Genomic DNA, 27,863 nt, shown 5'->3' with positions numbered 1-27,863 from the left:
AAGTTCGATAATTAACGTTACAATGATAACGCTTTTTAACCTTTAAAATAATAAATTGGGATTATAAAATAAAATAAACATAAACAAAACATAAGATGTGTTTTTTTGAAAGACGGTCAATATAAAGGAGATAAGGGGTGGGTATACCGTCATGAAGCACTGATCACCTGCATGTTTGGGGAGGGGGTGTTATAATTAAGGTATTCGATGTATAACGACCATATTTTGTACTAAAGAAATGAATAGTCCGATATTCTTAATCACGATATCATTTTAAAAGTGTTATCATAGAAAAATACTCCACTAAAGAAACTTTCTAATTTTGATTATGGTCCAACTAATACTATAGTCTGTCCCAAGTTATTGCTTCCATCAATTTTTGATGATTTTTAATAAAAATACACATAACTGTGAAAGAAATACAATTGAAATCGGTGAAAGGGAATATATCCAAGATATCTTCATTGAACAATTATCCTTTTTCACTCATAAAATTTCACATGAACGAAAACAATTTTCTTACGGAGATTTATAATGGGAAATGTTTACATCTTTTCTCCAATCGGAATACACTCGGAATACATCGCGCATTTTTTTAACGTTATCATCCGGGCTTATTAATGACTGATGCATTGCAAAATCTCCGTAGACTTTCAATTTTGGGATGTGTATTGAAACCTTAAGCGGTAGAGGGGGCGTTTCAAAACAGATAATCTGGACATTTTTCATATTAGTATATGAACGTAGTTTGAGCACAAAGGTATTTACTATTATTGAAATATCAAGCAAAAAGTGGTGGCAGCAAAAACTCGGGACAGAGTATACACCTTGAATTCTGCATTTAAGTTTATGGGCAACGTATGTTTTATTAAGATATTGTAAAAAGTAACCTAAAATTTGTAAAACTCTCAGGATTAATACATGCATAAACTTTCTCTTTATTAAAATATGAAATAAAATGAATCATTTACCGCGCAGATATTTTGACGAAATTCAAATTTTCCTTTTTTTTTTCATCAAGGGGAGATAACTTTTTAAAAAAAAATTAATGTGCAAAATGACCGGCTTCTTATATGTTGTCAGTCATGTGAATTTGGTTCATTTTACTTTTATTGTTATCTAGCAATACATAAATTATTCAGAATTGTGCAAATTCGCTTCATTATACATTTGTCCTTTCTGATATATTTCATTTTACCAAATAAAATATACAACAGGTAACACGTTAGTCATTGAGCAACATAGTGTGAATCCGGGGCTGTGTACTTCAAACTTATGCCCCGTTTCGTAATTACATACGATCAAAATAAAGAAGTCGGCGATAAAGTTCAATTATACGAGTTCAGCTTGCCCTGCATATTATGCTGTTCAGGTACATGTAACATGTATCAAACTAATCGCATAAAATGAGTATATATAATTTTACCCATTTCCCATTTATTAATATAGCATACATACTGTAGGTTATAGTAATTAACTGCTAATTAATGTGCTTTCCCTTAATAGTTCTAATATATTATAGGGTGCTCAGAGCTTCTCAATCTCGCAAGGAGCGTAAGACCTACAGATTCATCAAACTTACTTTTATCCAACAAAAAAAAAATTATTAATGATGAATAAAATAAAAAAATATAATGATATCACATTGAAATTAAACATTACAAATTCTGAAGTGAAGAGAACTGTCACCTGGTAAACCAGCCGCCAGGAGGCAGAAGACTATAACAAAATTCTGCATCTAAACGTCTCCAGTCCTGTAGGATAGCCTGATGTCTTCAAAACGAATTCAAAATTCCAGAAAGAAAACAGGAGGTTGCTGCTATACCTGCAGGCAGAGATATGGTCTGACGAGGCCGGTGAGATACCGGTATATACACCCCTTGGACTAGGTTTATCTTCTTGGTAAAGGTACGCATATGAACGAACAAAGTCTGATGCAAAGATAAACAGTATATGTTGTGTAAACTTTATTTCTTGTGTAAGTGCATACAGCGCTGTATCACTGTGTGTTGTCTGCATACACACAACTTTGCAGGAAATGTAATTAAAACTCGTCAAGTTATCTGTTTTATCATATAGCACCCCCCCCCCCCTTTCCATGCGCAATGGATTTCTGAAAAAGGTGTTTATCAGATATTCTGGTCACAATGCCCTATGTAAGCTTGAGTATATCTATGGTCACTTTTTAGGTTCATACCTTTAAGACTTAGAATCAAAAAATAAGTGTGGAACCAGTTGAATACAAGTATATGAATCCATATAGCATTTTCTGTTGGTCCCTCATACATATATCTAGTATGCTTACCACTTCTATAATATTTCTTTTTACAACCAACCCACCACACCGACAATAAAATAAAGAAAAATTCCTCTAAGCTGTATGAAGTTCAAAGGATCGATTCGATCACAATTAAACAAAGCTTATCATGTTACAGACACCTACATGTATACATGTATCGCCCTTCTTAATCAAGTTGCGATAAAACAAAATATGCGACATTTTATTTAATTTTATTATTAAAATCACCTGGTATAACTATTTTCTTTTCACACAAAATTATTTCAAGTTTATTGCTAAAGAAATTAATTTCCTATATAAAGACGTAATAATTATTATACAAATACGAATAATGATATTTAGGGCAAATGCGATCTAGTGAGTTTACAATTTTTGACCGGCGTGAGACAAGGTTATCCACTGGTGCACTTGCTATCTTATCGGCTTGATATCATTACACTAAAATTCGAATGGTACATTTGTCTCGGGTTTCATACTTTCAGGTGTAGTAATTGACTTTATTTATAAACAACCGCATTTGACTATAAAACTAACAACAATTTGATCCAAAATTGAAAATAAATAGCATGTCATAATATACACGAAAAAAACCAATTAATACCAATAGTTTTGTGTCTTTAAAAAATTTCGTAGCACACTATAAAGCCCCCCCCCCCGGGGGGAGGTGTAATTTAGTTATTTAGTTTAATTTAAACAGCATAATTTTTTTATATTTGTCCATATTCAACGTTGATAACTTGAAAATTTACAAAACAAATTTGAACATATAATGGATTTCAGCCAGGCGCAGCTTCGAATTTGGACTGCATAATGGACCGTTAAAGGGACTTGGACACGATCTGAGCTCAAAATTAAAAATTTTATTTTTCCAATTTTAATGTTTAGAATGGTTATAAGAGTACTTTTAATGCTTTATCAAAATTTGAAAGTCAAATTTTGAGTTAAAAGCAAAATACAGAGTTTGAAAATCTTTGTTTTGTAAACAAAGTTCGAGCTTTGTTATGGTTTACATATGTGTTTTATTGGTATAAGTCTCTATCAAATGTTGCTTTTTTTCTGTTTATTATATATCTATGAACACATTGGATCATATTGTTTATTAATTTGTTATAACAAGTTATCAATTTGTTATAATAAATTAATTTGATGGTTGTGTGGTTGTGATTTCACGATGGTGTATTTTGTGGTTGTGTTACCGCGATGGCGCGTTTTGTGCTTTTGCTACCACGATTGCGTGTTGTGTAGTTGTAATAGCACAGTGGCATGTTGTGTGGTTGTGTTAGCACGAGGGACACTGTGTGGTTGTGTTACCACGGTGGAGTGTTGTGTTAGCCCGATGGTGTATTGTGTGATTTTGCTACCACGATTGCGTTGTTGTGTTACCACGGTGGCATGGTGTGTTAGCCCGATGGTGTATTGTGTGGTTGTGTTAGCGCAATGGTGTGTAGTGTTGTGTGACTTTGGTTTGGCAAGTTATGTGACTATAGGACGTTGAGCTAATGTATAATTATATGTGACGTCAGCACGGCAGGTTTTGTGAAATTTTGAAGCGATGGCGTGTTGTGTAAATGACAAGTTTAGCGCGATGACATGTTTAAAATTGTGTGGCTGCGGGACAACGGGTTTGGAGAGGTTTTGTTAGCATAGAGGTGTTTTGTGTGAAGTTTGGCTAGTGCAACGAAGTGCTCTGTTAGTTTGGGGGTTTTTTTTGCCCCACGTTGTGTGTTGTTGAGCTTTTGCAATGGCTCTATCTTTAGTACCTAGTAAGGCGGTTGGAAACTTGTTCACACCCTTTTCTCTTTAAAAGACTTGGGTGTATTTTAATTAACACCCATATGAATCACCAAATACATGTATATCATTTTATAGAGTTGATTTTAATCAACTCTCCTACGCAGTTACTCTAGCAAACCGGAAGTAAAGCAGTGCCTAGACCTAATCACAAGACAACCGCTGACAAAGTATAGTAATTGAAAATAATCGATAAATTCCACGCAATGTATTTTGAAGCATTTTTAAATGTAACCTCTTTATAATTACACCTTACCTTAAAAATATTAAAATTCGGTATTTTTTTAAGTCGCACATGTATATATTCCTACGACAGCCTTCAATAAGCTGGTTCCCCGATACTAAACAAAACAACGATACACATAATACATGATAAATATATAACACATAAATTAATACACATAAACAAATCATTGACAGAGAAGAAAATGGCTTGTTGTCATTTAGGTCTTTGCAAAAATTATACATCTGGACATAAAATAATACCTGTTTTTAAAAGATCACAAACTTTATATAGTTTGTAAAGTAAACCGAATTCTTCTTCTTATTGGAGGTTGTTCAATATTTAAATGTGTTTAATCCTCAGCAACGAATCTCATTATCTGTACAGTAACTGAATGCACATTGTTTGAACCAAAAATTAATCACTTATGAATATGAAAATTAACTCTCGCCAGTACTTTCAGTACTTTGATATATTTACATCTACCAAGTATTACTCCCTTTATATCTTAAGACCTTGTCACACCAAGTTGCGTTCCCACGCTATGTTCATGGTGTTGTAAAATTCATGGAATCGCCGTAGGATCGCAAGGAAAATTCTGAAAAAATATACAATTTTATTTGAAAACTTTTCAAGTGGAGATGTCATGGCGTCCTGACAGCGACCAAGGCGTTCTTACGGAGCTCACACGGCGTGAAACTGCGTTTCCACAGAGTTCTACTTGCGATTGACTGCGCTCTCGCCGAGTATCCGCCGAGCGCTCACGACGTGCTAGGAGTTTTTACCGCGCGTTCACTGCGTGATATGCGCGCTGACTGCGTGCACAAGACGTTCTGTACTTCTTGGTAGGTTAATGTTAATTTGTAGATCATTGTAGAGAAAATTTACATAGCCCGCTAACGCGGTTTTGTAATTTTTCTGCAATGTTGCTACCTTTATATCCCGAATGAGTCACCAAAAGAAAGCATTTCATTGTTTAAATAAACACACGAACACAGTAAAATTACATGTATATGTTACACTATCAATACACATGTAGTGCAGTAAATAACGCATAATGAATACGTAATTATACAAACGCTATAATCAGTCATAATTTCATTTTAATTTCAAAATTCTGCAATCGAAGTATCCATACTTTTTTTTTTTTATTAAAATGGGCTACACATTTTATTCTTTAGAAAATACATACATTGTATGCATTGGCAAAGTAATTATACAGAGCTTTTTTTTCAATCTATTTTGAGACCAGCAATTACTGTTCAATGGCCATGCATAACAAATGAATTTATGAGTTCCTAGGTACTGTCAAAACAAACTGTCTATAGGCAGTATCAACACTTTAATTCCTTGTATCAATCTTTTCATCAACACAATTCAGGTATATTTTGCGTTGTTTCAAAGGTCTTTACTATACTCTGTCCCTAGTTTTTGCTTCCACCACTTTTCGCTTGATATTTCAATAATAATAAATACTTTTGTGCTCAAACTAGGTTCATCAACTAATATGAAAAATGTCCAGATTATCTGTTTTGAAACGCCCTCTCTACCGTTTCAGGTTTCAATACGCATCCCAAAATAGAAAGTCTACGGGGATTTTGCATTGCATCAGTCATTAATAAGCCCGGATGATAACGTTGAAAAATTGCGCGAGGTGTCCCGAGTACTTCCGATTGGAGAAAAGATGTAAACATTTCCCATTATTAATCTCCATAAAAAAATTGTTTTCCTCCCTGTAAACTTTTATGAGTGAAAAGGGAAAATTAATCAATGGAGATATCTTGGATATTTTCCATTTCATCGATTTCAACTGTACTTCTTTCACGGGTATGTGTATTTTTATTAAAAATCGTGAAAAAGTGATGAAAGCAATAACTTGGGACAGACTACAAGTATTCTAGTATCGATCATCAATTTTGATATGCGTGTCTTTATGGAATTAGCAAATGGCGCTTCACTAAATAGCCGAAAGATCATCTTGCTGATCAAACGCACTGTCTTTCAGGTATTTAGTAATGTACAGATTTCCGTCGTCCGTCACGATCCACAGCTGATTTTGCTGATCAACAGCCGTGGAGCGAATCGGTCCCGATTGTGGTTTTTCAAAATATATTTTATGCTTGCGTTCTAGTTTTGGATCTATTACGATAATATTTGAGAGTAACGAGCCTGATCCCACAATAACATTCCCGAAATTGTCCACAGATGCCCCCGATGAGCATGCTCTCTCAATATGAACTTTGTTGACAGGCACAGATGAAACGTAATCAGTTCCCAAAGGAAGCATGCCAAACTTTTCATAGCGCATGGCAAAGATCTGACCATGTAGAGAAATCAAATGATCTATCTTAACGCAATTTGGTTTCAGTTCATACACTCTCTCGATTTCTCCGTTCATTTCAAGTTGAATTATGATATACCGTTTGCTCTTTTGCTTTTCATTTTCGCCAATTACGTATATTCTCTCGTCTTGGTAAAGAATACTCCAAATAAACTGGACAACTGCAGAAAGATCAGCGATCCTTCTTGTGTTGCCTTCCCGAGAAATCAGTTCTATTGTTGGTTTTGGGGGCGAACAATCGTTTCCATGTGTCACCAAAAGGTCCCCGTTGGTCATACAAGAATAAGAAAATGGCCAGAAATCTAAGTCAGTAGATCTAAGGACGTCTCCAGAGGAACTGAATAGTTTCACGTGGTTCCGAAAATAGATCACCCAAACTAGATTGTCGTATGTGACCCTAACACCGCTAATGGGTGATCTGATTCTATCAGTACAGATGTTAGTTATGGTGACCACTTTTTTTAGGAACATGTCGGGAAAATTTCCTTGCGAAGAAGAAGGTAACCCTTTCCGGGTTTTGATAGCCGTTGGACAATCCGTCATCCCACCTTGAGATGTGTTTTGTTCAGTATTTAAATCTTCGTGTACTGTACATTTCCTCAATATCTCCATCTGAGAGGCATTGGGTTCAATTTCTTTCTTGAGAACTGGCCCCATAGCTTCATCTGCTCTTTCTTCGTTTCGTAAGCTTTTTGGGTTTCTCGAGTCATGCCCTACAAAAAGCAATACCGGTATTTGGTATGCGTAAATTGCATAGATATATGTATGGAACGCCTCACCTGCCATATTATGAAGATTATCTACATAAGGCAGTTGAGGCGTTCCATACATACTAGTATGCTTTAATCATCACCTATATAGCTAAGTCCGCCTGGCTTGGATAAACAAACTTCAGCTATTGTTTTATACAGTCAGAGAAGGATCTGCTTTCCAATCGAAAATCGACGTACATGTAGTTAAGGGTATCCTGTTTAATCTTAAAGAAAAAAAGTCTAAATATCCCTGCGAAGCCCAATTTTTACCAGAAAGCATGAACTTGTACATGTAAGTAAATAGTGAATGTGATAACGATGATCCTGCTCAAATAAGTTTGTCAACCCAATGATATTTTATGTGCTTGATAAACCATTTCTAACAGACTGAAGCTAGAAGCTACTAACAGTTAAAAGGATGGTCAACAATTAAGCTGTAAACTATTATTTAGTAAAGAAAATTCCCATTAATTAAAGCTTTTCAATTTGAGTATTTTTCAATATCTTTATAGAAATCTCTTTTTCCAAAGGAGATCAATACAATCTAAAATTTGCCACGACCATTCAGCCCTCCTAAATAATAATAATAATTAAAATCATCAATGTACTGAGAGTACTCGAACTGAACATTAATATTTACTTCGAATTATCAGTATATTTTAATGAATATCAAGGTGATTAATTTTATAAATAAATGGAATAAAGATTGTTGTTAGTTGCTGCTAGCTTCAGCCTGGTATATTAGTTCAAATTTTATCATTAATCACCCTGCCCCTCTTCCTGTCTCCTCTTCCGGCGATTTAACATCGATGTCCCTGGGGTCTGCTCTTTGGTATCGCCGATCTCATTCCGACTGCAAGCTCTTGTTGGAGAAGCGGTTTTTGTACCAACCTCTTCAAAATCTTCATTTGTCACTAATAACAAAACATTGAGAAAAAAAACATTTGAGTACTTTGTAACAGTAGTAACAGTATTTTTATCTTTAGAAGACTGAGTATACATGAACTTTTGTCTTTTAAAACCAGTTTTAACAAAGGTACTAATCAAAGATGTTATTGACACTGTTATGGAAAAAAGAAAATATCAACGTACATTTTTAATTTTTATATCAATTATATTAAATTATTAGTTTTGCAAGGTTCAGAGCAACAGATGTTATTAGAACGGCATGGTCACGACTGTTTTGGTCAAAATTTATTTTTTCCTCTTCTTCAATGTTTTTACAAGTTATTAGTTGGGCATCTCTAATAGTCAATTAAAATCTGAGTGCCAGTCGTCGAAGTAAAAGCGAGATACAGAGCTCACAATTCTTTGTTATGTAAACAAAGCTATTGTCATTTTGATTGATGAAAATGAAATTCCAGGTTTAGACCTAAAATGAATGACAAAGGCTAGAAACTGTTTTTTTTTTTTAGTACAACGAATTAACTCGATCTTTGACTAACACTCAAATAATAGTATTGGCTGATCATTAGCAATGCATTACTTGTGCATTGTTAAAAATAAAATTTGACCAAAATCGTGACTTTGCCTTCAACACAGAGAGGAAGCGTCACTTAACATTACTTCAAAAGCAAAGATGTAATAAAGTAAACTATAGTAGTCAAAGGAAGTATCGACGTACATCTTTAACTGGTATGGGCTCCATGAAATGTTCGTCGTTAAGTTAAATTCACAATCTGATTAAAATCAGATACTCGATACGCTGCTTGGTTTTTTTTATTTTTATTGTCGCTACACGTGTATCGTCGTGTAGCGACAATAGAAAACAAGGAGCGGATTGGGGATCAGATGAGTTTTATTCTTTACACAAAGTTTACATGTATATAGAGTCTGTTTGCAATATACTTCTATATAGGTACACTAATAACTACCTTTAGGAAGTACGTGATCCATTTTGAGTCCTTTGTTTTCTTTGAACTGAAATATATTAAAGTACATGCATACATCTTCGCCGAAGATAGGGAAGAAATTTTCCAGAGCGAGTTAGCAGGGGGCGAATTTACGTGGTTCACGGTGTAAACTGAAAGTAGCAATCTTTTCTACATCTGAACATGCCAATTTAATGCAGTGCCCTATATATTTACTTTATAGTGTTATCGTAATGTACATGTATATTACAATTAAATTATCATTTTGTAAATGTATATTAAACATACAGTATGTCTTTATGATTAACTCTAAAAAAATGTTCTGTAACGTTACTGTATAATAATTAAGTTATACATGCAGTAACATTACCGTTAATAGTTATTTCGCCATTTCCCAAGAACTCGCAAGTATGGTACATGTTACTTACCATACTTTTACACTATTCACTTAAACCACTACAAAATGGATATTGATCATTCATTTACCATACATAAGTTAGAACCCTATAGATGTACGCAGATGTACACATCATTTATCTTTCTTGATCGCTTTTAAAATTCGCTACCAGACCAGTCAGGTCCTATTTTGCAAGGTACATGTAAGTATGTTGTACAGTCTAATTTTAAAAAGTTAGAACTTCCATCCGCTCCCCGGTTTTCTATGGGTGCGTACAGAGTATTTCCAATGCTACCAATACCTTATTCTCTTTTGAGAAGTGGACAGGCGTGGATGTAGGCTATGCCTGTCCACTTCTCAAAAGAGAATACCAACACCTATGGTGTTCCGATGGGGCCACTTCGACCCTCACACTTTCCGCCTTTAGGGCGAAGATATGAGAGTGCGAAGTCGCGAAAGCGAAAGTGCGAAGGCGAAGGAGCGAAAGTGCGAAGTTGCGACGGCGAAACGCGAAGATGCGATGGCGAAAATGCGAAGGCAAAGGAGCGATACTATGAGGCGCCGTTTTGATATTTTTTAGGTATTTTCTGATATCAGAATATAAATATTTGATATCAATAAATCAAATTTTGATATAAAAAATAATTCTTGATATCAAAAAATAATTCTTGATATCAAGAAACCTATTTTGTTATATCAGAAAATCATTTTTTGATATCACAAATTCGCAAAAAAAGATTTTCTGATATCACAAATTCGCAAAAAATGATTTTCTGATATCACAAAATAGATTTGTTGATATCAAAAATTAAAGTTGATTTTTTTATATCAAAAAATTGAATTTTTGATATCACAAAATCGATTTGTTGATATCAAAAAATGGATTGTATTTTTGATATCAAGAATTCAAATGTCTGATATCAAAAAATCATTTTCTGACAACAGAAATTCGAATTCTTGATCCAAAAATCATTTTTTGATATCAAAAAATACCTCAAAAATATTCAAAAGGCGCCCCATACGATGCTACTATCGCTCCTTCGCCTTCACAACTTCGCACTCTCGCCTTCGGAACTTCGAACTTTCGCCCTCGCCTTTTTTTATTGCATTCAGCAAGTCTCGGTCGATTACATAGAATTTGATGCAGGCACCGTTCCCGAGAGTGTGAAGTTGCGAAGGCGAAGGAGCGATACGACTATCGCTCCTTCGCCTTCGCAACTTGGCACCTTCGTCTTCGCATCTTCGCGCTTCGCCGTCGCATCTTCGCACTTTCGCTCCTTCGCCTTCGCACTTTCCGCTTTCGCCTTCAAAACTTCGCACTTTCGCATCTTCGCCCTATAGGCGAAAGTGCGAAGGTCGAAGTGGCCCCATCGGAACACCATATATATCTCATAGGCGTCGGAACCGGTGGGGCTAGCGAAAGTTAGACATAACTTTGTCCATAAGGTCTAGCCACCACCCCCCCCCCGCCCCCCCCCCCCCCGCCCCCACTTTTAATTTTCTTCCGACGCTACTGTATCTTATTTCAACGCTTTTAGAAATTGCATATCAATTTAATGTAGGCCTACCTGAAAAACTTTTAAAAATGACGAATTGTGGGGGTCTTTGACTCGTGTCATATACAGTAAAGAATGAACATAAATGTTATCAATGAATCTACAAAATTTTAATTACTTGTGCCAGGGTATTATTTGATAAGTCTTAATCCAGCAGTTATGGCACATAGATAGTCCCTCTCTCTCTCTCTCTCTCTCTCTCTCTGCATTTTGTTGAAATATTCATTACTTCATCACGTTATTAACTCGACTCAAAACCATGCATTTCCTGTCAAAATACATATGCGTGTAAAAACGTTTCTATTGCGAATCATAACTGGTAGTATAGAACTAATATGCAATTATAGATTACATATATTCCTTTATATAAATACACAATGCCTGTTTTAAATTTCTTACTGATTCTCAGCATATTGTTTACTGTAAAAGTGGTTATTTACGGGTTATTTTACGCGGTTTTTAGCTACCGCATAACTTGTGTTGACATGCAGTTGTGTCTGTTATAACAGCTAATATTACCAACGGACAAAATAGTTAAAGTTAGTAAGAGACTCAGTAAAAATATCAAACCAACCGGAAGGTTTAAATAAGTAATAAGGAATCATTTTTTGAGTATTATGAGGTGATAATTTTGGTCGGGGCGTGATCAAATCCAATAAAGCCCGAAGGGCTTTATGATAGATTTGATCACGCCCCGACCGAAATTATCACCTCATAATATTCAAAGAATGATTCCTTATTATTTATATTTATATAATTTTTTGCCATCGTACGATTAAACATTTAGATATAGATAAGCAAACCCCGCTGGCGCCTCAATTTGGCGTCATTTGTATTATGGGTTATATAGTTCAAAATCGATACGTAGTGTTATCACAGGCAAAGACACTGGAAAATGTAAATATAATCAGTTATCAATAAAAAAAAAAAAAATAGAAGCGGCGAAAAACATTATTGTTGGAAATGGAAGACTGACTAAAATCACTTGAACACCCTACAAACTATACACGGTAAGTTTTGCTTGTAAATAAAATATTTATATACAGCAACTGCATGGAACATTCTCTTCTTTCACCAGATTTAAAACTACGTGGCTTTTTATATGTCCTTAAATAAAATATACTCCGTGAGGCGTCTATCTGGAAGGCTTTTTACTTCCGTTCTGTACATAAGATAACCTAGGCATTTTTCTGTTAATCAGGTCTTCTTTGCATATATTTAAACAATAAAATGCTTTCTTTGATGATTCATTCGAGATATGAAGGTAGCGACATTGCAGAAAAAATACATAACCCGCGTAAATTTTTTTCTACAATGATCGCTACCATCATAACCTACATGAATCATCAAAGAAAACATTTTATTGTTTAGGAGCTTGGACTTTGGGTAGTTGTGTCAAACAGCAATGTGACGTAGGCCTGCATGTCTATTTCATTGCTAGCCACTCAGCCATGGCTCTTTGAAATCAACAAGATTTGTCTGGCTTTTGAGGTAAGACTACGCAATCGATGCATATTTCGCTTGAAACTGAGTCATTTTAAACTTGTTTTGACGCAAGGAATAGATAGCTACACCCTACTAAAAGTCCAAGGTCTTGTTAAAATGGTTCTATATTAACATCTTCCTTTTAACTAATTAATAAACTGAATATGAAAAGTTAGTAAAATTCACTAAATTAATGTTAATGTACATAACTACACAAAGTACTTTAGCTAAAAGAAACAGCCAAAGCGTCTCCTGTGAGACATTGAGTCTGACATCATCATGATTATTTCCTGCAGTCCGTGATTTTTCTTAGGTCGTTGTAGGTTTTGACCAATCGATAAACAGGGCTTGTCAATTTCAGTCCTGTCACTTTCTTGTCAGTTTCAGCCACTGTAGATTTCGACCTATCGATAAAATGGGCGTGTAGATTTCAGTCTGACTCTTTCTATGGAGCTATAAATTAACTATAAGTTTCCGTAAGAAATAGAGGAAATAATACTTGGTAGCTGTAAATAAATTGAGATATAAGATAAACCCCACAATATTATGTGATTAGGGCCCTACCTTAAAATTTCAATCGATACATATAAAATAATTACTATTATTAAATTCATTTATCTTTAAGATTCATATATTCCTCTATATTAATGCAGTAAAATATTATTTAAAACTATTTAACATTATGATTATGATTTTTACTGATAATCATTTCATTAATCATACGCTACGACAATTGTTTCTAGTCATATTTTTGGTTGTGCACTGTGCAGATTTTTGTTTCTGTATATCCCGGATACATACCCGTTCGGTTTTCGGGTTTTATATTTGCCCTGTAAAAATCGTCCATCACGTTGACCGAGTTTTTCGCAAACGCGTGAAACCGACTAGACAAAATGAATATATGTGTTGTAAAACTTAATATTGTGTAAAATCACATCGTTATCTGGATATATTAAAACCAAGAATCGAGGGCAAGTGCCTCACGGAAGGGATTTCCTCAAAAGTGAAAGGTACGGCAAATTAAAATGCGAAACATGGTTGCAAATATTGCGAATTCTTACTGTGTCAGACAGTGTTTATAAACATTCTTCACCCGTACGTCAATGGAGTTTTGATTTCTTGTTTTTACGTTGATTTGTCTTCATATTCTTTCAGGAATGGGTCGAACACGAGGGGGTAGAAGACATGTGCTACAACTGAACGACAACCAAGAGAGTTACTTAGGTAAATAGGGCCTATATAATAAATGATATCGAATTACTGGACACATCTAGAAATAGGTATTTTTATCAAATTCATTTATGTTCCTTGTATTTGATATTAAATGGTAGAAATAATGACAGACTAGACCAGGATTTGAACCTGCCCGCCTTCACATTTTCCTAAATTATTTATTTTAATCTATATTTATTTTTACATTTGTTTATAAATACCTCTGGGTTCAATGATGGTATTCAATGGTATGAAAAAATACTAAGATTTCCCCTTTGAAACACCCCCTCTAGCTTATCAGGTTTCAATACACGGCTAAAAATTAAAAGTTTATCGAGATTATGCATTACAAAAGAGATTAAAGTAAATGTACCTGGATGATAAAAATGAAAAATTATGGGAAGTATTCTGAGTAACTTCCTAATAGAGAAAAGATGCAAACATTTCCTAATACAAGTATTTGTATGAAGTCTGTTTTTGTTCTTGTAAATTTTTCTGACTTAAAATTGATAATGTGTCAATTAAGATATCTTGGATATTTTCCCTCTCATCGATTTCAATTGCACTTCTTTCAGAGGTATGTGTAAATCACACAAATATGCTGCATAAATATCTTGGGACAGACTATACTGGCGTGCGACCAGTTTTTGCCAAGTACCATTTCTAGCCAGTACATTGTGACGTCATTTTATCAACACATAAACTTATATATATACGAAAAATGATGTCACAATGTACTGGCGAGAAATGGTACTTGGCGAGAACTGGTCGCACATCAGTATAGTCAGGTGCTCTACCGACATAGCTATCTATCGCCAGTGATCAAACCGATCACAATTCACCCCCTTCAATGATTTCCAGGTTCAATCAAGGGTGTATTATACTCTTCCCAAGTTTTTGCTTCCACCACTTTTTGCTTTATATTTTGATAATAATAAATACCTTTGTGCTCAAGCTACGTTTATCCACTAAAATGAAAAATGTCCAGATGACCTGTTTTGAAACGCCCCCTCTACAGCTTCAGGTTTCAATACACACACCAAAATAGAAAGTCTATGTGGATTTTGCATTGCATCAGCCATTAATAAGCCCGAATGATAATGTTGAAAAATTACGCGAGGTGTTCCGAGTACTTTCGAATGGAGAAAAGATGTAAACATTTCCCATTATAAATCTCCGTAAGAAATTTGTTTTCCTTCCTGTACACTTTTATGAGTGAAAAGGGATAATTTGTTAATGAAGACATCTTGGATATTTTCTATTTCATCAATTTCAACTGCACAGTACTTCTTTCACAGGTATGTGTATTTTTATTAAAAATCATCAAAAAGTGATGGAAGCAATAACTTGGGACAGACTATAGTAAACCAATCAGATCTTACTAGCTACAAAGTAAATAATGTGACCTTGATATGTGTATGTACACACTATTTGTGATCTGATCATCTGGAATTGATTCATTAGTTAGAGAATACATTAAAGATTTCATCAATATAAGTTAAGATAGTATTAAATTTATTTGTGTGTATTGTTATTAGTAATAAAACATGTACCGGTACGTCATGTATTTTACATGAAGATAAATTAAGACAGGACTAAACTGTTTGCAAGTATAGAAGTGCAAAAAAAAATCATGGGCAAAAAATAACTATGTATACAGTATACACTGTTTTGCTACCATCTTCAAAGATTTCTGATCTGCTCCGCTCTATTTTATCATATTATGTAGATCAGAAACCCTTGACTTGGGAGGATGTTTTGCTACATGTTGTCCTAATTTATGAATACCTTGAATTGGTCATCAGAGATTTATAGGCCTACAGAATCTTTATTTGAAATATTTTAAAATCTACAGTATGTTCAATAATTTTTATTTTATATTTCATTTTTCAGTCAAATATGGATACAGCCGAATGGAAGGTGATGGTAAGTTCTGTTGACAATTTCTTTGTTGTCACGGCAAATAATCCGCTCTTAAAAACGAGAGCCATTCATGTAAATTATATGGTTGATAAAGTAAGTTTCTGCTTGATTTCAGGAAATGGAGAAGATAACAGTGGATCTGACATGGAGACAGAGCAAGGTAAGGTTAGCCAGTGTGCAAGCAACTTTGTTTACAATTTTTATACACCCCCGACGCAAAAAAAGCTTAGGGGGCAAAGTATACAGGGACCAACCTAGAGCAAAATTTTAGGTCCGGTCCGTAACTTTCATTTGGAAACAAATTGGAAGATCTTACTTCCCACAAAGATTGCTTATGACCTAGAGATGTGTCTTGATTTTGTCCCAAGGTTAATATGGGCAAGTTCAAAGTCACTAGAAGAAAAAGTACAAAATTCATGTCTGGCTCATATCTTTCTTATAGAGAAAAATTGGAAGTTCTTATTGCACACAAAACCCCATTCCCCCTCCCAAATTAAAAAAAAAATTGATCCTGAGGTTGAGAGACATTAGCATAGTAATGAATCTTCTTTTTTACTTTGAAGTTCTTATTGCACACAAAACCCCCTTCCCCCTCCCAAATTAAAAAAAAAATTGATCCTGAGGTTGAGAGACATTAGCATAGTAATGAATCTTCTTTTTTACTTTGAAGTTCTTATTGCACACAAAACCCCCTTCCCCCTCCCAAATTAAAAAAAAAATTGATCCTGAGGTTGAGAGACATTAGCATAGTAATGAATCTGTTTTTTTACTTTAAATAGACCAGGGAGAACCCCCTGAGGCATGTAGCTCCAGTAAGAATCCACCCGACACACCAGACATTGACGACAAGGTTGCCAACTTCCTTGCTGTAAGTATTTTTGTACCAGGCTCTTATGTTATTCATAGGCCATATTTCAGTCTTTGAGTTTTCTTTGAATAATTAAATGAAGGGGAAAGATTGATTATTTACATAGTGGTTGTTTCAAAAGATATTGAATAAACAACAAATCCTCTTCATGATTTTAATGTGTAATCAACTCCATAGTTTATTAGCGATTTTTTTCAGAAGGTATGGTGAAATAAAATGTACATATTGAAAGTTCATCAATTTTCATGGACTTGAGTAAATTTCAAAGTTTTGAGAATACATATACTTTTGAAAAGCTGTTCTATTATTAAAATGTGTTATGCAGTAAAATACTCCTAAAACAAAGTGTGGGGGACGGTCAGTGTAGTTTCTTCATATTAAGCGTAATTGGTGATATCTTTCAAGTTTACAGCATGTAATTAAGTCATGGGGAACAAAAATCACTTAAGCTTGTTTGCTATAATTGGGTTTTACTGTGTATACATTTCATCTTGTGGATGGACTCAAGATTGAAATGCACCAAAATTGGTTTTCATAAAATATTGGTGAGACTTGATTCATTTGATTTAATTCTTGCAGGAAATTCAGTCCATAGATCCTGAAACAGAAGAGGATCCAGATTCCAGACCAAGCTTCCAAAATGGTGGAGGCATAGCTATTCCCCCTCCCACTTTTTCTCTGAATTCCAGTCAGTCTCTCCCAGACAAGGCACAGGAGCCCGAGCGACCCATCTCTAAGAAGGCGACGAATGCCTACAAGAGCATGTTCGTGAAGGGAGAGTCAGAGTTTGTCCGATCTAAGGAGGATAAGAACTTTGTGAAATCAGCTTCTGATGAAGTGGAGTGGCCAGAAGGTTAGTGTCAGTCGTGACATATTGAGGAATGGCCAATTGACAAGTGGATTATTGTTTAATATGTATCTATTTTTTTTAATTCAGCAGAAAAGGTTAACAATCATTTTCATGAATTTCTAAAATTATATGATTATGACTGCATGACTTCTTGAATGAAAAAAGTGTTTTTCCACTGTGTCTTATTTCTAGGGATATGAGTATAAATTTCTGGGTTATGGGGTTCTCTTGAAACACATGAATATTGGTCAGCCAAGAAACTGGAATATAATTATGCAAGTATGTTTCCAGCTCTTTTTCTTTCTGTAACTTTTTCTCCTATATCATTTAAGAGCCCACCACTGTTTGGCAACAGACCTTGGATGAGAACACACAATACCACTATTACTGGAACACAGTTACCAATGAGGTGACCTGGGAAATACCCCCAGACTACACAAGGTACCTGCTCCTGTACAAGGAATATGAAGAGAAAGTGGACAAGCTCAAGAAAGAGGGCAAAGTAAAGCCACCATCAAAAACAGTTCCCAAAGCGACAGAGGGGTGAGTTGCAGAAGGTTGAAAAAACCCTATGTTCACATTTCCATACTCTCCACTTTGTGCTGCAGAGCATAATTTGAAACTCACTGTATATATGTACATTTTCACCCTTTAGCTTTAATGAAAGGTAGCTATTCTCTTTTATGATACGATTTGTTCTATCATATTTAAATCAATTTTTTAATAAGAGATTTTTATGATGTGGATATAAATTCCCCCCCCCCCCCCCCTGTGGTTAATTCTTTTAATTTGCAGCTTTATTTTCTTTTTCCTATTTGATATTCAGGCTAGTGCCTCCAGTCTCAAAACCTGATTGGTCAGCTACACCAGCGGCTCCAAACAGCATTAAGGCCACAGGAGAATCTGTTTCCTCAAGCTCGGAGATCGTTCCAGAAGTGAATGAGACTTCCCCTGGAATCCTCAAAAAAAAAGAAACCACCGCATCAGTCCTTCCAGATAGTACTAACAGTAAAACCAAAACCCCCCAGCTGGTGTCCTATCATGGAGGGAGCAGTGCCGAGAGCAGCACAGACAGCAGTGAGGATTCCGATAGCGAGGAGGATACCAAGAAGACGAACAAACGCGGCAAGGACCAAGAAGGTGATGATCTGGACCTTGACGACATTGACAAGGCACTAGAGATGGCATTAGAAAAGAAAAAGGTGTGTATTGCGCTGTCCAATAGTATGTATTGGTGACTTCCCTAGTCATATTTACACTATAGATTTTAGATGGTTAGAATGTACTACATTTGGCTGTGTATGTTATTTAGCGCTTTTGTCGGAATGCAGCTTCCACTGAATCAAGGACACTGCTAAATTCCATGCATATATGTATAAGAATAGTCACATTCAGGAATAGGCTAATTCAAATCCATGCCGACTTGTTCAAAAACTAATTTCCACCAAAGGTCATACATGCCAAAAATAATGCATCTACAGTATTTATGGTTAAGATACATGCATGAAAGGATTGTGTCATTGATTTGTATGATCATTTGGTTTAATTTAAATTCACATTGACTTATCTATGATATGCTATTGTTATCTATGATATGCTACTGTTTAAAACCAATTCATGAATGTTTTATTTACCGTAATATAAAATCATGACAAATACAGGTTGCGTTTCAATTACGCCTATGATGGTTTTCCATTACCATTAGATTCAGAGCAGATATGCGGGTTATTCAAGTAATTTAAAGTATTGATTTCTTTACAGTCTCACAAAGAGCACAAGTCAAGGAGAAAAAGATCCTCTGAAAAATCTGACAAAGATGGGAAGGGAAATCTTCCAAAGACTAGGTCTCTAGTGGATGCTATGCGAGAACAAGTCCAGCAAAAACAAGAAGTGGAGGCCAGAAGGAAGGCGGCCATTGAGGAGATGATGGCCAGGGAGCTGGAGAGGAGAGTGGGGCCTCCCAGAAAAAGACCCACTCCAGAGGACCCCTCCCTGCATGGGGACTGGGAGGGTAAACGAGCCAAAGTCATGGAGTATGAGCATGGCAGAAGAAGCCGAAGAGATGAACGAGAAAGTAATAATTTACTTTTTGGTTGTTAAAAATTATTGAGTTGTAAACATTGTAGTGGAAATATTTTGTGGAAAAGTATAGTAAATGGATGAACCTGTTAATATATTGATAGTTTCATACAAAGCATCCAAACCATTATCTTTTTCACATCCAAACCATTATCTTTTTCACTACCAAAATAAGGGAAATCCTTCTTTTCCCTCCAAATTATAAAATAATGCAAGTTGTATTGAATCACACAGGCCAGGGTCGAAGCAGTACGGACAAGGATTATGACAGGGATTCCCGCCACAAAAGAGATGATCACAAGAAGCATAAGAAGGATGATAGGGATAGAAGGAGAGACGACAAGAAAAAGGATGAACACAGGAAGAAAGACAAGCAGGATGATAGAAGGAGAGATGAAAGGAAGCGGGTATGTGAAAGAATGCCTGTCATGTTTTTTGTGACAATGATAATTATAGCCAAAACAAGTCTTAAATATTACAGTCTTCTTGAAATATTTGTTTTTTTTTTATATTTTCCCAAATCACTTTGAAATTAATTACAGCATAGAGATAAAGATAAAGACAGGGATAGAGAAAAAGATGAAAAGAAAAAAGACAAGAAGAAAGACAAACAGAAGGATGAGGACAAGGAAGAGAAAACTGAATCGGAGAAGAATTCGAAGGAACCAGTGAAGCAAGAGAGAAAACCGGAGGAGATACCCGAGGAGAAAGAGGAAGTCAAGAAAGTGGAAGAAAAGCCGGTGAAGAAAGATCCTGTCTCCCCACCCCCACCACCCAGCATGAAGAAAGCAGAGCCATTTGTAACGACAGTGAAGGCAGAGGGAAGCAACTTCTGTGAAAATCATCTGACTGCTGTACAGTTAGCTAACTTGAAAGTAAGGAGCTTTTGTTTAGAATTATTAATTACTGAAGATTTCTTATTTGTAATGCGAGTACTTAATTCCATGCTTCGTTTGTTTTGTATCAAATCTTGTCAATACACAATTGCAAACACCATTTTTTTTCATGAACCTCTTTCATATTTTCTCAGATTTTTAAATCTTTAAAGTAAGTCTGCAACTGCGCTGTTGTACAGCTGTTCTAAGGGATAAAAAAGGCATTGATCTGTATTTCCTTACAAAACAACATGTATAAAAACCTCACATTTATTGCTTTTTCATCTTTTGACAGTGTTTGGTCAGCTTTGGGCAGAAAAAAATTGAAGATGTGGCTAGCTGTAATTGATGATATAATAAAACTTTTATGAATTTTTTGCAGATGCAAGCATCAGAGTTGGTGGAATTGGGCTTGAGTAAACTTGAGTTTTTAGAAGTGACAAAGAAGGGACTGTCCAAACTGCAAATATTGTTGGTAGAATTGGAGGTAAAATTAACAAGCATTTACATACAATGATACCTAAAATATGATTCTAGAGTCAGCTGGATGTTGGAGACATGGTATATATTCCTGTATCACACTGTGGAGAATAACTATATTGTCATGTCCCAAGGGGTCGGGTGTGGACAGGATTCTGTACATTCCATCACTTCTCATTTGACTCTCATCAATGATCAAGGGGGAGAGAACTATATTTAATACATGTAGTGAGATAATATAAAAGAAAACCATGTAGTATATAGGAGTAAAGACATTTTTTAATGTGTCATTCCAAATAGACGGCAATGAAAAAAGATTAAAAGATATATTTGAAAGTTAATTAGGTCCTATTTAAGTGAACATTTTGATTCTAGACAAGACAGCAGGATTGGCAGTCAGGCGGGTTATCTACTGAATACTTCCTGTTAAAGCTTGAGGAGGCAAATCGTCAGCTACAACAGTACGAGCAAAGTGCGGCTCCCCCTGGTTGGTCTTGCCACTGGGACAGGTACGTGTATCTTGTAGCTTTCTTCGTACCCCCCAGCGTGGACCTGTCTGCCTGCAAGCTGTTCCCCTCCCAAACATTTGATCAGTGGTCTCATCTGGACATTTATGATTTCATGCTTGTCCACGTGAGGACTTTCTAAAAAAAAAATATATATACATTCAAAATATGCAAAAGTAACTAAAACTTTGAAACCCAACATGAAAGTGAAGTGAACAGACTTGGGTCCATGCTTGAATCATGACCATCCATGACACGTGACGTACGACAAGTTTTGACTCATCATGATTGACAGTGAAGGGTATATAGGAATATGGCCGTAGTCACATGACTATCAGAAAAAGTGGGTGATCAAGAAGACCAAGACTGATGTCCAAGATCTGATTGGTCACATCGGTTGTCATGGATACAGGCCGATAGGAGTTCCTCTGGTTGTTGTAATGTGGTGAGTAAGGATAAAAAATATTTCCCTCTTGAGTTTTGGTTAATTTCTTTCATTATTATTAGTAATCTGGTTTTAAATATTTTCAATAATATACCTGGAAATATTATGAATTTAAACATTTATTATCAGTCTCTCAAAACAGCTGTAAATTGAAGTATGAATAATGTCTAATGTTATATATAATTATATATATATACATGTAATTTATTTTCAGTTATTAATCCAGTTTTTGTTACAGAATGTCTTTCACTTGAAAATGATGATGTACTTGCAATTAATTCCAAAATGATCAATTTAGCCGCATCATAAACATGATGCTTGATCCTTATGTCATGACATTGCCCATATGTCTCTCAGCACATATAGAAATCACATATTTTTTTCTTTTCAAAACATGATGAAAATATATAAATTTTAATATGTTTGTGTGTACTATAAACATTGGTATTTTAATATCTGTAATCTCATTTATCAGAGAGTCTTTGTATCTTATATATTAAGGTCATTTTAGCTCACTTTAACTGAAGGTTCAAGTGAGGTTTTCTGATCACCTATTGCCCATCATCTATCCATCTGTCTGTCAGTCCAATTATCTGTCCTGTCTGTAAACTGTTCACATTTTTGACTTCTTCTGTAGAACTACAGGGCCAAATTAAACTCAACTTAGTACAAAGCATCCTTTATGAAAAGGGGATTATAAATTTTAGAAATAAAGGGCAGACCCCTTTTCAAAAGGGAGATAATCATAATACAAGGAAAATAAGGTATATATGTATTTAAAAATCTTCTTCTTTAGGACCACCACACCAGAAATGCCAATGTTTATACAAAAGCTTTTATATATAGTGGAGATTCCAAATTGTTAACACTGTGACCCCCAGCCCAATACTGGGGCCCCAATAGGGGTTCAAAGTTTAACAGAGCAATATATAGAGAAAATGTTTAACAATCTTCTTCACAAGAACTACAATGCTATATTTGTGATATTACTATGACATCATTCCCAGATAGTGTAGATTCTAGAAAGAGATAAAACATGTTCAGGTGAGCGATGTGACCCATGGGCCTCGTGTTTTATTTTTGTTGTTCAAATAGAAATGAAATGAAAAAAATACATCTGTTAATTAAAAAGTTATGTTGGCAAGGGTAATGGTGGAAGAAGTACTAATTTATTGTATTTACTGTATGAAGTTGAGGTTAAAATTCAAACTTTTAAAATGAAAGCTTCTGTTTCTAATTTGACATACACATAGTGATTGAAATTATACTTGTAAAAGTAAAAATATAAAATGAAAAATCATATTGTTTAGAAAAGTCCTACCTCATTTTCAGAGTAAAATACATTAAGAAAAAATGTTATTTATTTTGAACATGTTCATTTCTATTAACAAAACTGCAGATAAAACTTAATGTGCAACAGTGATTTTACAACTTATGGCACAGAGGTGAATTCAATTTTTATCACTGGCAACAAGTTGCAAGACCATATTTTATTAGAGTTCAAAACATTATTTACAGACTCATTGATTTTTATGATTGTGCCATTCAGAATGATTGCAGCAGAATAATCTTATAATTGTGATATATTGTACTGCATTTCTTTGTTTCTTAAGAATTTGATAATTGAAAAGTTCTCTTTTTCACTCCTCAACCTTTATTGAAGTGATCATATATCAACAACTATATACTTTTCAGAGGATTTTTCTTTAATTTCGAAATCTAAGGCCTGTGTGCTGCAGAATGGTTTGTACAGGAGGTAGAACAATTTTAAGCCTTTGTTTGGCTCAAAAAAAAAAATTGGGTGCAAACATGGTTGCTTCAATCTTACTAGCTGGTTTGGAGAAGGATACTGATATTTATCCTTTTTTCTGTGCTGGGTGATCTCCCTTCACAGAGCTTACAGGAGGTACTTCTACATGAACAAGAAAACCAGCCAAACCCAGTGGGATTACCCGGAGGAAGAGGATGAAGAGGAGGCTGATGAAACTGGACACACAGACAGACAACACTCCATGTCATCCAGGTTAGTGAGTGGCAAGTAATAAAATTTATGGCTTGCCGCTGATCGGGCTGGTGGTTGTGAGGGATCGCAAAAATTCTTTACTCTAGTATTCATGCCCGTGGACATCTGCTTTGCTGAACACACCTCTTTTGTTAACAGTGCTAGTTAAGGGTGGCAATTAAATTATGTGACTTGGTAGAAGACAACAATGTTCATTTCATTTAGGTACAAAAGGCAGTAGGTTTTGCAGCTGAAATTTTTAAAGTTTGCAGAATGGTTTCATTTGTTCTATTTTTGACATTAATTGGCTTGTATGAACTTGGTATTCCAGTTCCAATTGTTTAACCTTCAAAGTTGCTCTTTTTGTCTTTCAGTCCACAAAGAGATGTGGATGAGGATGCAAGTCAGACATCAGACATGGGGCATCTTAATGGAGAAGAAGCTTCCAGCTCAACCACAGACACTGAGACCAGACCTAAAACAAAGGAAAGTCAAAAATTAGAGAAATTTCAAAAATCAAAAGTGGATTCCCAAGATGGAGACAAACATTTGGTAGGTAATTCAGACAGCATGGATATTCAGGAGCAGGTGGAGGATAGCTCTGAAGTCAGTCAGTATGTGGAGGGGGAATCTGTTAGCTCCACGGTCCAGCCTTCAAGTGAAGCAGGTGTACCAGATACAACGTCCATACTGTCAGTCATGGATGAAATCTTCCAGGTGAAGTATCTCGTTAATGTAGACATAGATACTAGTAATTAAACATTTAAATGTGATATTCCACTAGATAACATGGAATATATTTTTTATTTTTAAACATAATTGTTTTACAGGGAAAATCAAAACATGGAAAATCTGCCCCAGGTTTGTTTATATTTTCATTTTTCAAAGCGGTGAACTTAAAGAAAGATGATATTAAAATGAATTTTCCTTTTCTGGATACTTTTTAGTGATAACAGTGCATTAGTGTTGTTTTCTACCCTAGCAGTGTCCCAGAGTTATGACTACACAAACAGTACTGCCGCTGCGTCCGTTATGCAGGGGGAACCCCCACCCCCAGGCACTGACCTGGATTTACTTCTAGCAGCTCCCCCACCACCACCCCCACCAGCAGATGAAGATTCAACTGGACCCATGGAGGCTTATGATACCAGTGTTCCAATGGCTATGACTTCCCATCCCCTAACCTATTCAGGTATTGACGGAGATCCCATGGTGCATTCCAGTGTGTCAGATACCAGCATGTACCCATCAGAGACTGGCATTATGTCAGCTGAGTCCTCCTACGTGTCAGAGAGGACTGATGCCCCACCGCTGGTTACCCAAGAGCCTGTGGTGATTGCTCGGCCCCCTCAGGTGTTTACGAGGGGGGATGAACCAGGGTCGTCTGCTGAGGTGTTGTCTGGTACAGAGGCGATGCCGGAAAGTGGGCCAGGGGAGGATATCAGTCCCTCACCGACGGCGGCAGCTTTATCAGTCGCAGCTGAACTCCCCAGCAGTAGTGGAATAACCAGTGAGAAAAAGAAAAAAAAGAAAGACAAGGTACTTAGATTAACATGCATATACAGATGTACATGCATTTACATAACCTCCAGTTTTAATTCTGCAATGGGGATACATGTAATTGCAACAGCATGTATGTAAACAAATGAAATGGGAAATTGGTGTTTCCAAAAATTACAGGTTAATTACATAGTTAATGCATAGTCAAGTTAGAAATAATGGGGTATTTCTTACAATTATTGACACAAAAGTCAGAAAACCATACATAATTTGGAAAGAACCATTTCAAAATAAAGATTACATAAAGATTACATACACAATGATAATCATTGCATGCACTACCAGCACACACTACACACTAAAATCTTTGAAATCGTTTGCAGTCTATCAGTGGCTCAGGCTTGCATCTCAAGAAGAAGAATGTGACTTCGTTGGTACAGAAGTGGCAGAAAGTGAAGATGGAAGTGGAGATAGAGGAGCGGAACCGTGAGGAGCGTGAGCAGGCGATCCGTCAGAAGCTGGAGGAGTACAAGCAAGAGTACAGCTGGTAAGTGTCCGGTAGCCATTGTCTCAGATACTAAGACCGCGGTGGGTTTCTTCTTAATTAATGTGTATCAGATACACTGGTGAAAAGGCTCAATCATCAGTTTGTTTTGATGGTTACATTATAGTTTCTTCTCAATATGCAGAGTGCACTGGAAGCATTGATTAAAAAGTTCAATTGTTAATTTGTTGCGTAAAAATCAGTGAAAACCTATCTGAAATAGTTTGTCAAGCCCAGATCTAATCTGCAACATTTTCATAGTGATGAACATGTACTCCTTTATGTATACTTTCATTAAATATCAAAGATATTATGGAGTAAAGATTAAGAGTATTATACATGTATTATCTTATGAACCAGGATGAATTTATATCTGATAATAGTAAACTTCACTTTTGATAGATTTTATTTTGTTTATAGAGAATGATGACGGTTACTCTGCATGCATTCATTTTTTATTTGATTTTTTTAAATTTCAGAGTTGAAGAAAAAGATGTGAATGGTTGTGTGTTCACCCATGTCGCAATTTATTAAAAATTCTATATAGACTGCTGCATAAATCAGAAAGCTTTTACCACTGTTCATATCTTATTGCTGTCAAATCATCGTGTTTGATCGACATTTACATCATGTAAAAAATGATTTAGAACAAAGAACTTATAAAGTATTTTTTTAGAAATGTTTTAATTAATGAGCAATGAAGGTGTGTGAATGTATGCTTTGTGGCAGATTTTTTTGAAGTCTTCAGTTAGCCTTTTTAAAGCTGTGTGCAAGGTAATTTGACCGAGATTTGGCTCTGGCTTTGGTATTTTGACTGACTTCATTTAATGGGTCAGTCTAAATTCTAAATCCTAGCCAAATCTGGCAGAGGTAACATATATATTTGTGTGTGAGGATCCCCTACCGGTTATAAAATGTAATGTGTTGTTGCAGATTTAATATAAAAATAATTGCTTGTTTTCTTTGAGAAATGTGTTAGGACTGAAACTTTGATTTACAGAGTGAGAGATGTTGAAGACTAGCAGTTATGTAGTCATGTATAGCACATATTGTGCTCTAGGGAAACCAAATAAATCACAATAAAAATTTTCACAAAGTGGAAACATTGCATTGTTTTTGTTTTTTTTATTTTTATTGTATTATGCAAAAGTTTATGATGGAAAATCTAGCAAGTACATGTTTTCGTACAAAAAATTCACATCTGATTGAGGCATTTTGAGAGTGAAGTATTAACGTAGATGTATTAACCGTTAGAACCGTTATTAACGTATAAAACAATTTTGTTTTTAAAAATATTTGTAATAAAAACATCTAGAATAAAAGTTGACAAGTTAGGCTGGTACAATGCTCATATTTGGACGGATATAGACTGGAGTAGAAAAATGCTATAAGATTACATGTACCATTGTATTTTGTATTTCTTTCCAAATTGGTTTCCAACCATATATAATCAATATTATATGCCGGATGCATAGCATTTTTAGCCCACTTAAAGAGGTTCGTTCCCCTGTTTTGGGGTAGCCATTTTGGGCCACCTCTGTTCTAGAAATTATGCATCATATATTGATTCTACCCATAAATTGAAATTTTATAATGCCAATTAAACTATATTTAATAAAATTGTACAGGAAAATTACATATTTACAGAGTTTAGTGTGGGACTATATTTTGTGGCGGAAGGTTTTTAAGAGCACGAACATTTTTCATAACTCAGTTGTTTTAGAGTACCCTCACTTTAGATTCCTTTTTCGAGTGCAATCAAAATCTCCAGATAGTTTGTGCATAAGGATATCTTCATTTTGTTATGAAAAACATAATTTTACAATTTATCAATATTTCTATCCACACATATTGGCAAATTTAA

The 27,863-nt window shown here is 35.3% G+C and overlaps 3 protein-coding genes across 7 annotated transcripts in view; 1 reads left to right on the top strand and 2 right to left on the bottom strand.

The window, feature by feature from the left end:
* Positions 1–1,842, bottom strand: part of LOC105337090 (MAM and LDL-receptor class A domain-containing protein 2) — an 86,437-nt gene extending 84,595 nt beyond the window's left edge. Inside the window, exon 1 of the mRNA XM_034477399.2 lies at positions 1,690–1,842. Within this exon, the coding sequence (XP_034333290.2) occupies positions 1,690–1,738 (49 nt within the window). The 5' untranslated portion in view covers positions 1,739–1,842. The remainder of the gene's footprint in view (positions 1–1,689) is intronic.
* A 4,203-nt stretch (positions 1,843–6,045) lies between these two features.
* Positions 6,046–9,832, bottom strand: LOC105322755 (uncharacterized). Of its 4 annotated transcripts, none has more exons than XM_066084995.1 (4): positions 9,706–9,832; positions 9,281–9,429; positions 8,174–8,320; positions 6,046–7,367 (listed from the first exon to the last, which is right to left on the bottom strand). In XM_066084995.1, the coding sequence occupies exons 2-4, from the start codon at positions 9,345–9,347 to the stop codon at positions 6,271–6,273; spliced, it is 1,311 nt and encodes a 436-aa protein (XP_065941067.1). In that variant the 5' UTR covers positions 9,348–9,429; positions 9,706–9,832; the 3' UTR covers positions 6,046–6,270. The 4 variants fall into 4 exon arrangements, with proteins under 4 accessions (XP_065941067.1, XP_011419923.3, XP_011419924.3 ...); XM_011421621.4 differs by having other exon boundaries at positions 9,281–9,326; XM_011421622.4 differs by having other exon boundaries at positions 9,281–9,326; positions 9,764–9,827.
* Positions 9,833–13,532: 3,700 nt separating this feature from the next.
* LOC105337092 (formin-binding protein 4) lies at positions 13,533–27,107 on the top strand. 2 transcript variants are annotated; one of them, XM_011441663.4, is made up of 19 exons: positions 13,533–13,725; positions 13,871–13,939; positions 15,821–15,853; positions 15,966–16,010; positions 16,630–16,718; positions 17,298–17,571; positions 17,901–18,111; positions 18,395–18,770; positions 19,330–19,642; positions 19,882–20,054; positions 20,190–20,522; positions 20,905–21,009; positions 21,378–21,511; positions 23,848–23,976; positions 24,330–24,672; positions 24,786–24,816; positions 24,941–25,494; positions 25,839–26,002; positions 26,479–27,107. In XM_011441663.4, coding segments are annotated over exons 2-19 (3,375 nt in total). In that variant the 5' UTR covers positions 13,533–13,725; positions 13,871–13,872; the 3' UTR covers positions 26,480–27,107. The 2 variants fall into 2 exon arrangements, with proteins under 2 accessions (XP_011439965.3, XP_011439963.3); XM_011441661.4 differs by having other exon boundaries at positions 24,938–25,494.
* Positions 27,108–27,863: the final 756 nt, after the last annotated feature.

The sequence above is a fragment of the Magallana gigas genome, chromosome 5 (genome assembly GCF_963853765.1).
Source record: "Magallana gigas chromosome 5, xbMagGiga1.1, whole genome shotgun sequence".
Classification (NCBI taxonomy): domain Eukaryota; kingdom Metazoa; phylum Mollusca; class Bivalvia; order Ostreida; family Ostreidae; genus Magallana; species Magallana gigas.
This window is presented reverse-complemented; position numbering and strand designations above follow the sequence as displayed.